This window comes from Desmodus rotundus, chromosome 1, assembly GCF_022682495.2.
Source record: "Desmodus rotundus isolate HL8 chromosome 1, HLdesRot8A.1, whole genome shotgun sequence".
Classification (NCBI taxonomy): Eukaryota; Metazoa; Chordata; class Mammalia; order Chiroptera; family Phyllostomidae; genus Desmodus; species Desmodus rotundus.
This window is the reverse complement of record NC_071387.1, coordinates 35,126,575-35,140,282: the sequence shown is the minus strand read 5'-3', so window position 1 is coordinate 35,140,282 and position 13,708 is coordinate 35,126,575. Positions and strand designations below refer to the sequence as shown.

At 41.4% G+C, this 13,708-nt stretch overlaps 1 protein-coding gene across 9 annotated transcripts in view; it reads right to left on the bottom strand.

Moving 5' to 3' along the window:
- Window positions 1–205: 205 nt before the first annotated feature.
- AGTPBP1 (ATP/GTP binding carboxypeptidase 1) overlaps window positions 206–13,708 on the bottom strand; it is a 155,202-nt gene continuing 141,699 nt past the window's right edge. For 8 of the 9 annotated variants that reach the window (XM_053923435.2, XM_053923446.2, XM_053923450.1 and 5 more), the window contains one exon: window positions 9,613–9,956. In XM_053923435.2, coding sequence (XP_053779410.1) covers window positions 9,782–9,956 — 175 coding nt within the window. In that variant the 3' untranslated portion in view covers window positions 9,613–9,781. Of the gene's footprint in view, window positions 5,489–9,612; window positions 9,957–13,708 lie in introns of those variants that run through there. The other variant, XM_053923441.1, reaches the window with a different exon arrangement.

Here is a 13,708-nt window from a genome sequence, read left to right as displayed (position 1 = left end):
ACCTAAACACAATAGAGGCCATATATGACAAACCCACAGCCAACATCATACTCAATGGGCAAAAACTAAAAGCATTTCCCTTAAGATCAGGAACAAGACAGGAATGTCCACTTTCATCACTCTTATTCAACATAGTAGTGGAAGCCCTAGGCACAGGGATCAGACAAAAGGATGAAATAAAAGCCATCCAAACTGGAAAGGAAGAAGTAAAACTGTCTTTATTCACAGATGACTTGATATTGTACATAGAAAACCCTAAAGACTCCACCAAAAAACTAGTACATTTAGTAAATGAATTTGTCAAGTGGCAGGATACAAAATTAATATCCAGAAATCAGTGGTACTTTTATACACCAGTAATGAACTGTCAGAAAGAGAAACTAAAAAAAAAACCAACCCCATATATCAGTGCAACAAGAAAAATCAGGTACCTACGAATAAACTTAACCAAGGAGGTAAAGACCTGTACTCAGAAAACTATAGGACACTGAAGAAAGAAATAAAGGAAGACACAAACAAGTGGAAGCACATACTGTGTTCATGGATTGGAAGAATTAAAATCATTAAATTGTCCATACTACCCAAAGCAATCTATACATTCAATGCAACTCCTATTAAAATACCAATGGCATATTTTACAGATCTAGAACAAATATTCCAAAAATGTATATGGAATCAAAAAAGACCCCAAATAGCCTCAGCAATCTTGAGACAGAAAGTTGGAGGGATCACAATATTGAATATCAAACTACCAAGCCATTGCAATAAATATTAACATACCAAAAAAACTAAAGGTAAAGTCTGTCTCTGCTGTGTTTAGCTTTTATCCATGTGTCTTCCCACCTGCACCTGTAATACGACACACAATTTTTAGAACAACTCTAAGTCTGTAAAAGTAAGTTCCATCGTTCCTGTACAAGTTGACATTTAAATACAATGCAGAACACCGGCTCTCTGGGTGGGGCTGGCCTGGCCTGAGGTCAGAGGGCTGTCATCACCTGCTGATTCGCCATTTGTTTCTGCCCATTCTCTTCCCTGAGCCCTCTGATCCCTCCCAAACGTGGGACACTCCTGTTAAAAAATTATTAAATTTTGGTGCTACAAACTTTAAATTTTTTTTTAATGCTCACCAGAGGACATCTTTTCATTGGAGAGAGAGAGGTAGTGGGAGAGAGGGAGAGAGAGAAAGAAACATCGATGGGTCGCCCTCTCATACGCACCCTGACTGGGGATCAAACCCGCGACCTTTTGGTGTACGGGCTGATGCTGCAACTGAGCCACACCAGCCGGGGTTCGGCAACACAAACTTCAACACTTCATGAAGCAGACGGTGTCCAGTTAGAAAACTGCAAAATGGGGCAGAAAGCAGCAAGTTTTTCTAGGAAAAGGGCAAGGAAGAGAAAAATAAAAAAATACCTGATTGGGACCACAGAGTCAAGCTTGTTTGGGGTGAGAAGACACAAAAATAGAGAGCTCAGAGCTGACTTGGTGTTTGCAGACTGGCTAACTGGATGTGCTGTGTTTCCGGTCAAGCAGAGCATCCATAGGGACACACGGTGTTGGTTTGCTGATGTGGCACCGCAGGCCCGAGTGGCACCATCCTGGGCCCAGCAATTTATTTCAACACTCCCTACACCCAAGTCCCACTCGCAGACGGCACCTGTAGGGTGATCAGGTACCACCCGTCATTAGAGCCCATGGCTGGTCTCCAATACAGCCCCCCTACACTACCTGTTTGGTGCACCCCAGGAACGCACCTAAGGGGTAACAGGACATGCTGCAAAGAGTGGCACTTCCCCCATGAGGGAATACTCACAATCTGCCTTTATTAATCAGTGGTTTCTTACCGTATCAATTCTCGAGACTGTAAACGGTAGCATAGAAGATACTCACTTTGGAAACATGTGTTTGTTACTTTTTCTTAGTCCCTGAACCTTTTCCCAATTAGCCATATTCTCTTTATTCCAATCAAGACAACAGGACAGTTGTACACCTATTTTCTCTCCCTGCTTTAACATCAACGACAAAAGGTTTATGACGGGTGGGAGTGGGGAACTGGACCATGTAGCGGCTGAATTGCTACCTGGATTCCACCGTGCTCACTCACGAGACACGTGCGGAGGGGCAGACCGTGAATAGAACTACTGCCGAGAAGTTAACTGTGATGGGCCAGAAAGCCATCCTGCTGCAGTGTGCAGGTTAGTGAGGTCCTGAGCCAGACTGGAGTGTCCCACTGTACCTGTTCCTTGGGGCGACAGCAACATGGCAGGCCCACATCTACAAGCCCACTGTTAAATCATGGTGGCCACGAAATGTGTGCTCCCCGGTGAGATACCATGGAATCCAGGATGACAACTTTGTGAAACGCCTCATGGTAGTTTCCAGTAGCCACTGTCCTGCTTGACTTAAAGAAGAACCAACTGACCTTCCAACATTTGTTAGCTGGGTAACGTTTAGCAAGGGAAGTCTCCACATCTGTGAAGCGGGGCTGACACTACCTACCCCGGGGTTGGTGTGAAGACTAAATAGGGACGTGTGGAAAAAGCACACGGGTCAGTGTCTGCAGCACAGCAGGCAGGCCCTCTGCAAAGGCCAGCCTTTCTTACCATCAAAGCCAAAAGTCACGATTTTATGCACTCTAAGTAGTGAACAGAGCGGGGTGCGCAGGAGTGGTCTGGCTAAAAGTTTTGTAGCCCTGGCCCGATGGCTGTTTCCGGGAGTTGGAGCATCATCCTATTCACCAAAAAGGTTGCAGGTTCAACCCCCAGTCAGGGCACATATGGGAGGCAACTGATCAATGTTTCTCTCTCTCTCTCTCTCTCTCTCCCCCACCAACCCCCCTTCTCTCTCCCTCTCTTTTTCCCTTCCTCTCTCTCTAAAATCAATGAACATGCCCTTGGGTGAGGATTAGAAAAAGTTTTGTAAATTTGATGGACTTACCTATAAAGATACAGTGAAACCTCCCATATCAACATTAACTAGAAGTAAAGCCATCAGGGTCCTAGAGCTCTCCTCATTTAGCCGGGCATCCCAGCGTTGAGAATCCCCATAACAGATGTCTTCTACAAGGCAGGCATGGGGGCACCTTGTCAAAATGGTCACAGAGGCAGTGCCCACCTCTCCAGTTCATAACTACCACACTCACACCCTCAGAATTACAGGGCTCAGAGGACGATACAAGCTAATAAGCACAATCCACCAATAAATACAAAGTCTATAAGAGCTTTTGCCAGTAACTTGATCACAAGCTAATACAAAGTTGGAGTGTTTCAGTCATCTTATCCTTATTTTGTATCATAAAAAATTATATTCCTCTAAAATTAAGTGTAGAAAAACAGGTAATTTATGGGCTTATTTCTAAGACTTACTTCCTGGCCCTGCCAGTTAAAATGATAACGAAGCTAGAGAATAAACTATCTCTTCGATGAAAACATAAATTCCTTAGAGAACATGAAGTGAACAGTGACTTTAGGTTAAGTCTGGGAGACACATGTAGAGGGGACATATCCCACCCTGACCCCTGCGTCACAGATGCAGACACAGCCTTTCCAAGCCTTAACTGAAACCAGAAGAGACAGAGAGAGGCTTGCACTAAACCATTACCTATGTTGTTAAACATCAAATAAAAAGACCCAAGGGTCTCTTTCCTTTTAAAAAAAAAATGTTAAATGGTTAGAAACAAACACTGGATGTACTGCCTTCTCCCAACCACCCACAAAAAATACTTACTTGGAAAATATGAGAATCATTCCATGGGCTAAAGAGAAAACATTTCCATCGAGATCAGTCTCATAGAGCACTCAGGAGGGTACTTAACACAGTGGATGCAGCCAGGTGTAGCTGTCCCCACCTTCCTCCGGGACTCTATTTATGGTACGCGGTGATGAAACAGTTGCACGCTTGTCCAACCACCACACCATTTCCACGAGGCTGGCTGAGCTGACTCCCTGCAGAGTGGCCCCGGCCAGCGCTGAGCTGCCTGTGAGGAGGCACAGGGTCATCGGACGCGGGGCTGCAGGCTGGGGTCTGAGCCCCACCCCTGCAGCACACTAACAAGTCCAGGTAAATGAGGTGGCCAGTCCACGCCTCACGTTTCTCACGAATTAAATGGAAATGCTAGTGATATGTTTATTAACAGTGTTTCCGAGATGCGCAAGTAACTTTTAGGAAAGCACTTCTTGAATCGTAAAGAGCTATTTAAATGCTCTCTATCTATGAACCTTGTGTGAATGAAAGGCAGGGATTTGCAGCTCTAACTGGTGGGTGGATGGAAATAGTTTGAAACTGGTAACTGAATGATACTTAAACATCATCCCATTGCTTTTGCTCACTGGTCTACAATCAGACCAGCTGTAACTCAACACAGGGTCTCTGAGCTTGCCCTCTGGGCCCACCTGTTGCTCTGATGCACCAGTAAAGAGGTCCTCGCTTTCAACGCACACCACTTGTGTCCTCCATTACCCCAGGAGAGAACGAACTCCCAAGATGCTGAGAAGTCCGCTCTGGGAACAATACTATCTCTGAAACCACTGGCAAGTGCCATGCCTGGAATCCCTGAGTTTTGAGCAGGCGATGGCAAAAATATGGTTCACTTCTAGCCCGGTCAACTTTTCTGATACAAAACAAAAATTAGTTTGTCCAACGTGTCTGAGTAGACTCCTGATGTTTCTGCCTTCTCAGAGTGTCCCTTTGGGTAAAAGAACTTCTCTTAGCACATGTGCTTTGGGTGGAGCCACCCCTCAGGGACGGACCCTGAAGGTTGCTGGCTTTTCAGACAGTTTCAGACATACAAACCTGTGTGAGAGACATGCCTTTTCCAGTAACAGAAAATCCAATTAAATAGTTTAAACAATGACAGAGATTTGTAAGTCCATATAACTGACGCAGTCCAAGGTTCCACTTACAGTGGGACATGGGGCTCCACTGACCAAAGGACCGGTGTTTCTCGATGTCCCGGCTCTGCTCCTTCAGTGTCAGCTCTTCCCAGGAGTGCTCTCCACTCAAGGACGCCTGGTGGCCGCCAGCAGCTCTACCCTTCCTTCCCCACGAGGGGCCTTTATTCTAGCATCACCTTTAAAAGTCCTGACATACAGTCGTTCTTGGATGGGCTTCATCACGGGCCAGCTCCAGACCAGCAGACAGAACACGCTGACTGGTCAGCCCAGGCCATGTGCTCCCCCTGCAGCTGGTGGCCTCAGACACACAGGTCTTAAACGGCGGCTTGGGCAAGGGGGAGAATGAATATGTGGGAAGCAACCGCACTATGTCCACTCTGTGCTATAAGTGATCTGGATTTTAGCCTAAGTGATAGGGCTTTTTGTTTTCATCCTGTGTAGCTCTTCAGGATGGGGAAATAAAGGTTGGCAAAGGTGGTTATGCACTGGAAACCCCTCTCTCTACATTAAATACAAATTACCATCCTTCAGATTTTAAAATTTATCTTTTTACATGAAATCCAATTCATTCACTCTGTTCAAGTGCCCACATTCTGAAAGAAAAAGGAAACATGAAATGTTAAGCGTTTCTAAGAATGACTGAGGAAACAGAAGAAACAAACAATCATACAGGGGGTATGGAGAATGGGAAAGTTTAAATAGTAAGTCCTGACACTGTAAAGATAACATGACTTTCGTGAATATTTAGCACTAGACATGAAAATATATTTCCAGTCTTAAAATTCCCTACTTAATTACACCGTCAGCTAGAAAAAGAGCTTAGAGAAGCCAACCTATTTTCACAGGTGCAGACTTTACTTTTATTTATTAAACTCTAGCTTTTTCTATATTAATTTTCAATTATGAGCATCTTTGCTTTTTAGAATTTCTTCACATTTGCCATTTGTCACAGATCTTTGTGACTTAAAAGTACATTAAAAACACCCGTCCTCAGCTTTTTGCTGTTGCTCACCTCATTTTTACTTGGCACTCTATCGATGACGTCTTTGAGAGGGGAGTCCTGCACTTGGTATTATGAAAGGAAACCTTTCTAGGTTTTTGCAGTGAAACCTCTGCAGCCCTTTAAAGGCACCTGGGTTTACAAACAGAGGAGTTCCTCAATCCATTTCTACTTCACACGGGTTTGAGAGTATGAATGTGCACGCACAGAACCGCTTCGGCCCTCAACGGTGTCAACCACGTCCCAGGCTCCAAAATATCTCTGTCCTGCGTGATGCCTCAAATGCCACCACAAAAGGACCATTCACTTGGATTTAGGCTCTGCCTATTTAGCAACCTCAAACTGAAAGAGAGGAGTCTAATAACGCAGTGCCCCCAGCAACCAGCCAGCTCTGAACAAGGTAGGAAGACTTGACAGAAGGAACCAAGAGGTCAAAAGAGCCTGGAAAGGAGGCTTATGAGGCAGAGTGGGAAGCATCAGGCCTACGTTACCCTTCCGGGTATAAAAAGAGGAGGGAGGGCACCAAAGGAAGACTTCCCTTCCGCCCGGTGTCAACCCAGGAGATAAATGCTTTGTAAATATCATTAAAGTGAAAAACAACTGAAGTGTGATATTTCAAGAACTAAACGTCCAAAAAAATTAATTCTCATAAAGAAAATGAGACTTTCTTCTGAGTTTCCCTTTTTCTGTGCAGGCATTTAAATGAACTTTAACCAGAGAAATATGTATTTAAATGTTAAAAATTGTATAATGGTAGAAGAGCCTTTCAATGGAAGTATTGTTTCAACAGGTTTTCCCAAATGGAGACAACTAAGGTTTACACATGGCTCCTGAATCCTCACCAAAATAAGGGGAAATCCCACTGATTCTTCAATTAATATTTTATGATTAAAGTGCATCAAAAACAAAAGGATTTCTAAAGATACATTTACAGTTTCATGGCTGTCATTTATTTCTGGATCATGCACAAAGACAAATCCATTAGTACATTTGTATATTACCCATCTCAGCGCTCATAATAATATGGTCATCTCTATGTGGATATTTGAAACTTAAAAGTGCTGTATTCATTGCTGTCAGTACGCTATCTGAAGCACAACTCCAGGTTACTTATTTTAATTAGGACGCAGACAAATACCACACAGAAACTGGAAAAAGCAGCAGATAATTAATGTAGGACAAAAATCTTGTGTTCAAACGACACTGTGACTGCAATGAAGGAAAAGCCAACGTGAATCACAGGTTTCTGCATCCTGCCTTGCCTGCATGCATTCCACAAACTCAGTAGAGACCCTGAGCTTTTAACATTTCTCACTCTTTGGGGAAAGGCAGAGGGCAGCATCTCCTTTAGAGTTAAGAACATGAGGCTGGTGGTGAGGAGACCTGGGCTGAAACCCTGGTGCTGCCCAAGTAACCCTGTGGCTGGGTGTCTATTTCCTTGATTCTGCAAGTTAGTTATCATCTCTGGTGCTAATTCCCAATTCACAGGTCCTCTGATTCTAGGAACCCGTGATCGTGAAAGAGCACATCAGACCAGACCTGTGGTTCCCACAGAATGGGTCCTACAGCATTACCACGGGAGAATTTTTAAGAAATCCAAGTGCCGGGGGCCCACCCCAGGTCTATACAGCCAGTAAGCTCTGGCTTGAGAAGCAAGTCCTCCAGGCGGTCCCGAGGTGCGCTACGCAGTCTGAGAACCACTGGATTGGACCAAGGCGTCATTTAAGAAATTCATGGTGGTTCCAAATGCAGGGTAAATAAACCTACACTCTATCATTAGACTCAGCTTATCAACTACACGTTAATTTTCAGGCTTATGGCAAACATTCTTTGAAAATTCTGAAAGGACATAGCCACAGAAGTAAGATTTAGGGCAATTTTAGCTAATAATGGACAATGAAACTTAGTTTTACCCCTAATTAGGAAAGGTAGGATTTTAGATTACTTCTCATGTTTCCAAAGCTATTTATTGTTTAAGGAAAAAAATAATTTTCTAACCATATAGACTTTCTCTTTAATCCTATGAATAATTAGTTAATAAAAGGCATATTCAGATTTATAACATATGCTAAGAGATGAGCTTCATCACTACAAAATATTGTACCAGTACATGACAAGGCGTTTTTATACTGCTTAACATAATAATTGAAGTTCTGAGTTATTCTGCACATTATTATACTAACTGCAGTTGCTTTTCATAATGACTACTGTGGCTTTTAATTTCTAATGTTATAAGAACCAGGAAAAATTCACAATACGGACATAGTGGCTTCATAATCTACTCTGAAAAAATTATAATTAGATGTATAATTATTTCATATACAAAATATATAACTTTATAAATTATTAGATAAATTATTAAATAAATAATACTTTACCTCGCTAGAGTAAAGTATTGTCTGATCTCTCCTAAATTAGGTCACCACACACTAAGGTTTTCTTCAACTTCACCATCTAGTCTTTATTTTCTGAGATTAGTAAGACTGAGGCTATTTAGAGAAAAAGACCTCTTTATCCACTGCTCCATGCTGTTTTTAAACAGGTTCCTGTAACACCGGAAAAAGGTGTGCTGTGGACAATAATGCCTCAAATAAAACACAATGAAAATCACTGATTTGGAAAATGCAAAAATCTGAAATACACTTTCTGTAAGTTCTTTCCAATTACTACAGGTTAAAAAGGATTGACAAACTGAATCAGGAATAAGCAAAGATAAGTGCTGACACCCAAGCACCTACAAGAAGCTGTTCATGAGGTACCTTTCTGGATTTATTTTGTTAGAACAGAAACTTGGTTCTTAAAGCACTTAAACAAAATCACTGGACTTGTTTTATTTGAAAACAGAGTCATTCCTGCAGCAGGACAGGCTAAGCCTGGGAAGATGTCACTACAAAAAAAGGCTTAAATTCACTGCAGTCATTTAGGACTCAGAGAACGGTTAGCACGCCCTAAGTGAATTTACTTCGGTAAGGCCAATAACATAGCACAGCTTAGGAAATGCTACGTAAGCTTATACACAACTATAGCTTTAACACTGGGTTGTATGCTCACTGCCTTTTTAAAGCTCCTTAACAAACTGATCGCAGTGATAAACTTTAAGTGCACTCCTGAGACTCAATTTTAGACGAAAGAGCTGCTCAAACACATCTTTTGCGGTAAGTACAGGTACACCCATACCATGAAACACAACACTGGTAAACTAGGCATTTTTTAAACAAAATTTTATCAATGTGTTCAGATGTTGGATTTTTATAATATTTTCACTAAAATTCTATAAACCAATAATCTGAACTGGTTAAAAAGGATGACGAAATGAATGCAACATTTAATATAGTTTTTATTTGTTTAATTTGGTAAATGTAGAATGTAATGGTTTCAAGGCAAATTCTGGATTATTTCAGTCACAACTCAACAGTTAACATGATTTGGAAGAACAATCTTATCTTCAATATCTACCCATCCCTACACAGACATATCTATAGAAATCCATGTACATATATATTAGTTTTCAAAAGCTCGGGATTTTCAACAACTCTAGAATTTAAATTTTATATTCTCACACACTTCAAAATTATCCATTTGATGCAGGATATAACCATGAGGAGATAAAAATTCATGCAATTATACTCAGGTTTTTCTTAAAAAAAGTAAATCTAATATTTGATAATTCAATGCTATATAAAGTGCATTGAATAGCTTAAATAAAACAAATGCCAATTTTATAATGAATTAATAACATATTTATTGTCTTGAAACCAAACAGGCCCAAGTTTCTTTTTGTTTTTATGAGTCAGCTCTCTATAAACTCATTTCTTTCAAACTTCCTGTGTAATAAAAATCAAGATATTTCATTTCTTCTTTGCATTTACAAGAGATGGCAGGGGGCTCAAGGTAAGTATGTTCTTGATGATTCAGAGTCAGAAAGTACTTCTTCTTGAGTAGAAGGTTCATAATCTGCATTTTCAGCTAATTCAATATCTAACTCATCATTACTTTCTGCACTGTAATCAACTTCTTCAAGGAATCGAGGTTCATCTTCATCCAAAACATAAGTGGTGGGGCTGTAGCCAAAGCACACAGAACATACAAGGCCTCATTAGATTTTCAGGTTCTAATATAAGGTTATTTGAACATGCTGGATTAACTTTATTTCAATATAATAAAACTGGCTGGGTTGACTTTAAAGATATTACCCAAATGAACAAGTCCAGAGATTTATGAATACAATAACTGAAACCTCCTTGCATTGATAACAAAGGGTGATATGTTAATTTTTAATTAAATTACAAGAGTGTCGTACACATCCTATAATTACGTACAAACAAAAAAACAACAGGCTCTCTAATTAGGTTACTTCTTTGAAGGGTTTCATCAATTTGCAGGCTTAAAAATTCTATCTCAATCACTGTAAATAAGCAGATCATTTCAATAGGCTTTATAAGAAACCGTGGGCATTCAATTGGTTCCTGCAGTAACGCACTGACACCCCTTATTCTAAGTACTCACAGTGATTATTTCCCATAAAAAAATACATAGCCATCCTCACAGTTTCTACTGGTCGAGAATAAAAATGAAAAACAAGTGAGCACTACATACCCAGATTACTTACTTTCCCTCGGGACACAGAGTAAGATATTTGCTTAAAAACACTAAGTGCTTCTAAATATTTAATTAGGTACATTGGGATTAAGACAACCTTTCCACCAGGGCAATATATTCTTTCCTCTTCAAAAAAAAAAAAAACACTATTTTGATTTTTCCTCACTTGGGAGATTTTTACACACACACACACCCCGCACAGAGGCACACACATGTACACACCCCACATCAAAGAAACACTACGGCAACATTTCAATGTCCCCATTTTGTGACCCAAACTATCTTAATTTCATACAGAGGTATGTTTGTTTATATCAGACCTGTTTCCAAGGGATTTCCCATTGCTGATGCAATGAAAAGCTATAAAATCAGACAATCAAAAAGGAACAATAATCTGTTAAAACGAGCAGAGAAGCAGATGTCATTAAACATCCAAAATGAAAGAATTCCGGCAACAACAATACATTCGGTTCAGATATCTGGAAGTTCGGGCAAGAAAGACAAGTGGATGGATTATATGGTTCTAATTTTCTGGGAAGAGAAAGCAAAACTCATCTGGTGAGAGTATTCTTTTTCCTAGAATTGTTTTAATTTTGTTCATTATAGAAAAGAGAAAAATATATTGCAAAACCACCCTGATCTTATATACAGCAACACTGCTCTTACAAGCACTGTGATAGAGCTGTCCTGCTAAACCAAGCTGAGCACCTTGGAGGGTTGCGTGAGACTTTAATACAACCTCACATGCACGAGAACAAATGCACAGCTTTCAATTATGCACCTAAATATTCACCATCGCTCTGAATATCTTCAGGGAAAAAAGTTAAATTACAAAAAAAAGTATTTGCCTTGTAAAATGACAATTACTCTATTTTTAAAAAACATGTAGCTCATTCCTTCTGCTTGACCTTGGTATTTCACATTTACAGGGTGTCCTAGGTTAATTCTAACAATAGATAGAAGACTAGTTGAAGCAAAGGAGGTGGGAAGAGGGAAGTGAGGCGAGAAAGTAAGAAAAGACTAATCTCTTGCCACATACTTGCTCTGTTCTTCCTGGAGACTATCATAACGAGAAATGATCGTGGAAAGAGACGGAAGGAAACAGATTTGCTCAAAGCCATGGAGTACACTGGTACAGGGGCAGGGCAAACCAACCCAGAGTGCAGAGGCTGACTCCACTGTGATGAGGCACAGCGGCCGGGGAGGTGCAGATGCCCGGCAGCATCACGGGCTCTCCCCACAGGAAGGAAGAGTACCAAGTCCACGCGGTGGGTGGGTGGGTGAGCAGGCAAGCATCGTTCAGACCCACAGAGTGCAGAATTCCACAGACCCCACTCCACTGGTTGCAAGAAGTCCAGCCACTACATGGGGGTCAGAGCAGGAACCTGGTCCTATATGGGAAGCTGGATACTAGAAAATTAATCAATCTGAGCTAAGGAAAAGGGATTAAAGAAAAAGCCTAGTAGTATAATCTGTAAATCAAAGAGGGAACAGACGGAGAGAGTATGATTTAGGAGCAACAAAGATGCCCAGGATCAAGCCCAAAAAGCTCCTTGACAGCAAGGATACTTGGATGAATGCTGCCATCAGATGCTGAAAAGCATGTTTAGGACAAGAGAAGCACAATGGGAAGGCAGGCTCCTGGAAATATAAAAGAAATTCCATAATAAGGAATCCAAATAATTGGCTGGATCCAAATAATTGATCCTGTCAGTTCCGCATCTTGGCTCATGCGTACGCTGTGACACGAACTCCATTCATGTTCTGGCATCACTCACCCTTTTATCCAGGGGTGGACCAGTGTCATCCTCTTATTCCTTCTGTGACCTGTACTGGCCCTGATAACTGACTCTTGTTTCTGCAGCTCCTACTAAAATCACATTCCTAGCACAGACTGCATCCAGCAATGGTGATGGGCCATCAGCGCCAACTTACACATGCGTGTGTTTAGAGGGTGTCAGGTGACAAGGGAGGAGTGATCAGCTCTAGGTCTAAGGAACTGGGGGAATACTGAGACGGGGGAAAGGGAGGGAAGATTAACACCCATCCCCATCACTCTGCTGAAAGCAGCCTTCTTACTGCTATTCCAGTTGCCACTTTCTAGTCCATTTTTCCTAGATCTCTCTGCTGTACTTAACTGTGGTGGAAATTCGGACACTCCCCTCTCTCTTCTTAATGTTGATCAAGTGCTCTTCATCCCTTGGGTGTGCCTCAAAAACAGGTGCTTGTACGAATGCTCTGCTCTTTCTTACATGCATGCCCTCTTTGAGTGAGCTCATATACTTTAATTTACATTCTGATCATTTCCGAATCCAAATTTCTAGCCCCGACTTCTCCCCTGAACTTTCCCTATGAACACAGGGACTTGCTCGTACATTCACAAGGCTGTCTCACATGCACCGTGTGAATGTCACGTGCTCACAACTGAACTCCCTGTTCTCCTGATTATGTCTGCTCCTCTTGTGGTTTCTCAGTATCATTTACTCAGTGAGTCAAAAAAAAAAAAAAATTCTCAGCAAGCTAGTCCTGCCAATCATTTTCCAGACCACTCCTTGCCTCACAAGTCTTCACTGACATTGTTTCCTCTGCTTAGGACCTACTTCCCACCTTTCTTCCCCTCACCACTCATACCTCTTTCAAACCACAGCTTGTGCTTAGCTTTAGGTGTTCTTCCTTTCTTAAAGCCCATCTTGGGATAAGAGCCCTTTCTCCATATTCCCTTTGTACCCTGCACTAACATTCTGTCTCATCCCTCGTCAGATGCAGCTGAAACCATCTACTGGTCCCACAGGGGCTGCACCCGCATTCTCAGTACTAAATCATAAGCATTTTACGGTCTGGAGCTGTGACTTTGCCATCTTACACCACCTGCTAACTCCCCGAGGTGCCTGACACATTGTAGGCCCTAAACAAATGCTTGACTTTCAAATTACCCCAGCCCACTGGTTTTACTTTAGTAAAAGAAAAAAAAAAAACACCTCCAGACACAAGATCAATCACAGCAATTCAGTTTTACTTTTATTAAGAATTCCAACACATGTTTTAAGCACGTCACAATTTAGGAAGTATCTTCAGACACATGATAGCACAACAGTCTTAATTTAAGAGCAAGACTTTAAGGTACTTGCCCTAGGATTATAAAATAATCTTCCATTAGCAGATAGGAATTCAAATATTATTTCAATCATACATAATGTCTAATCAGCATTTATTC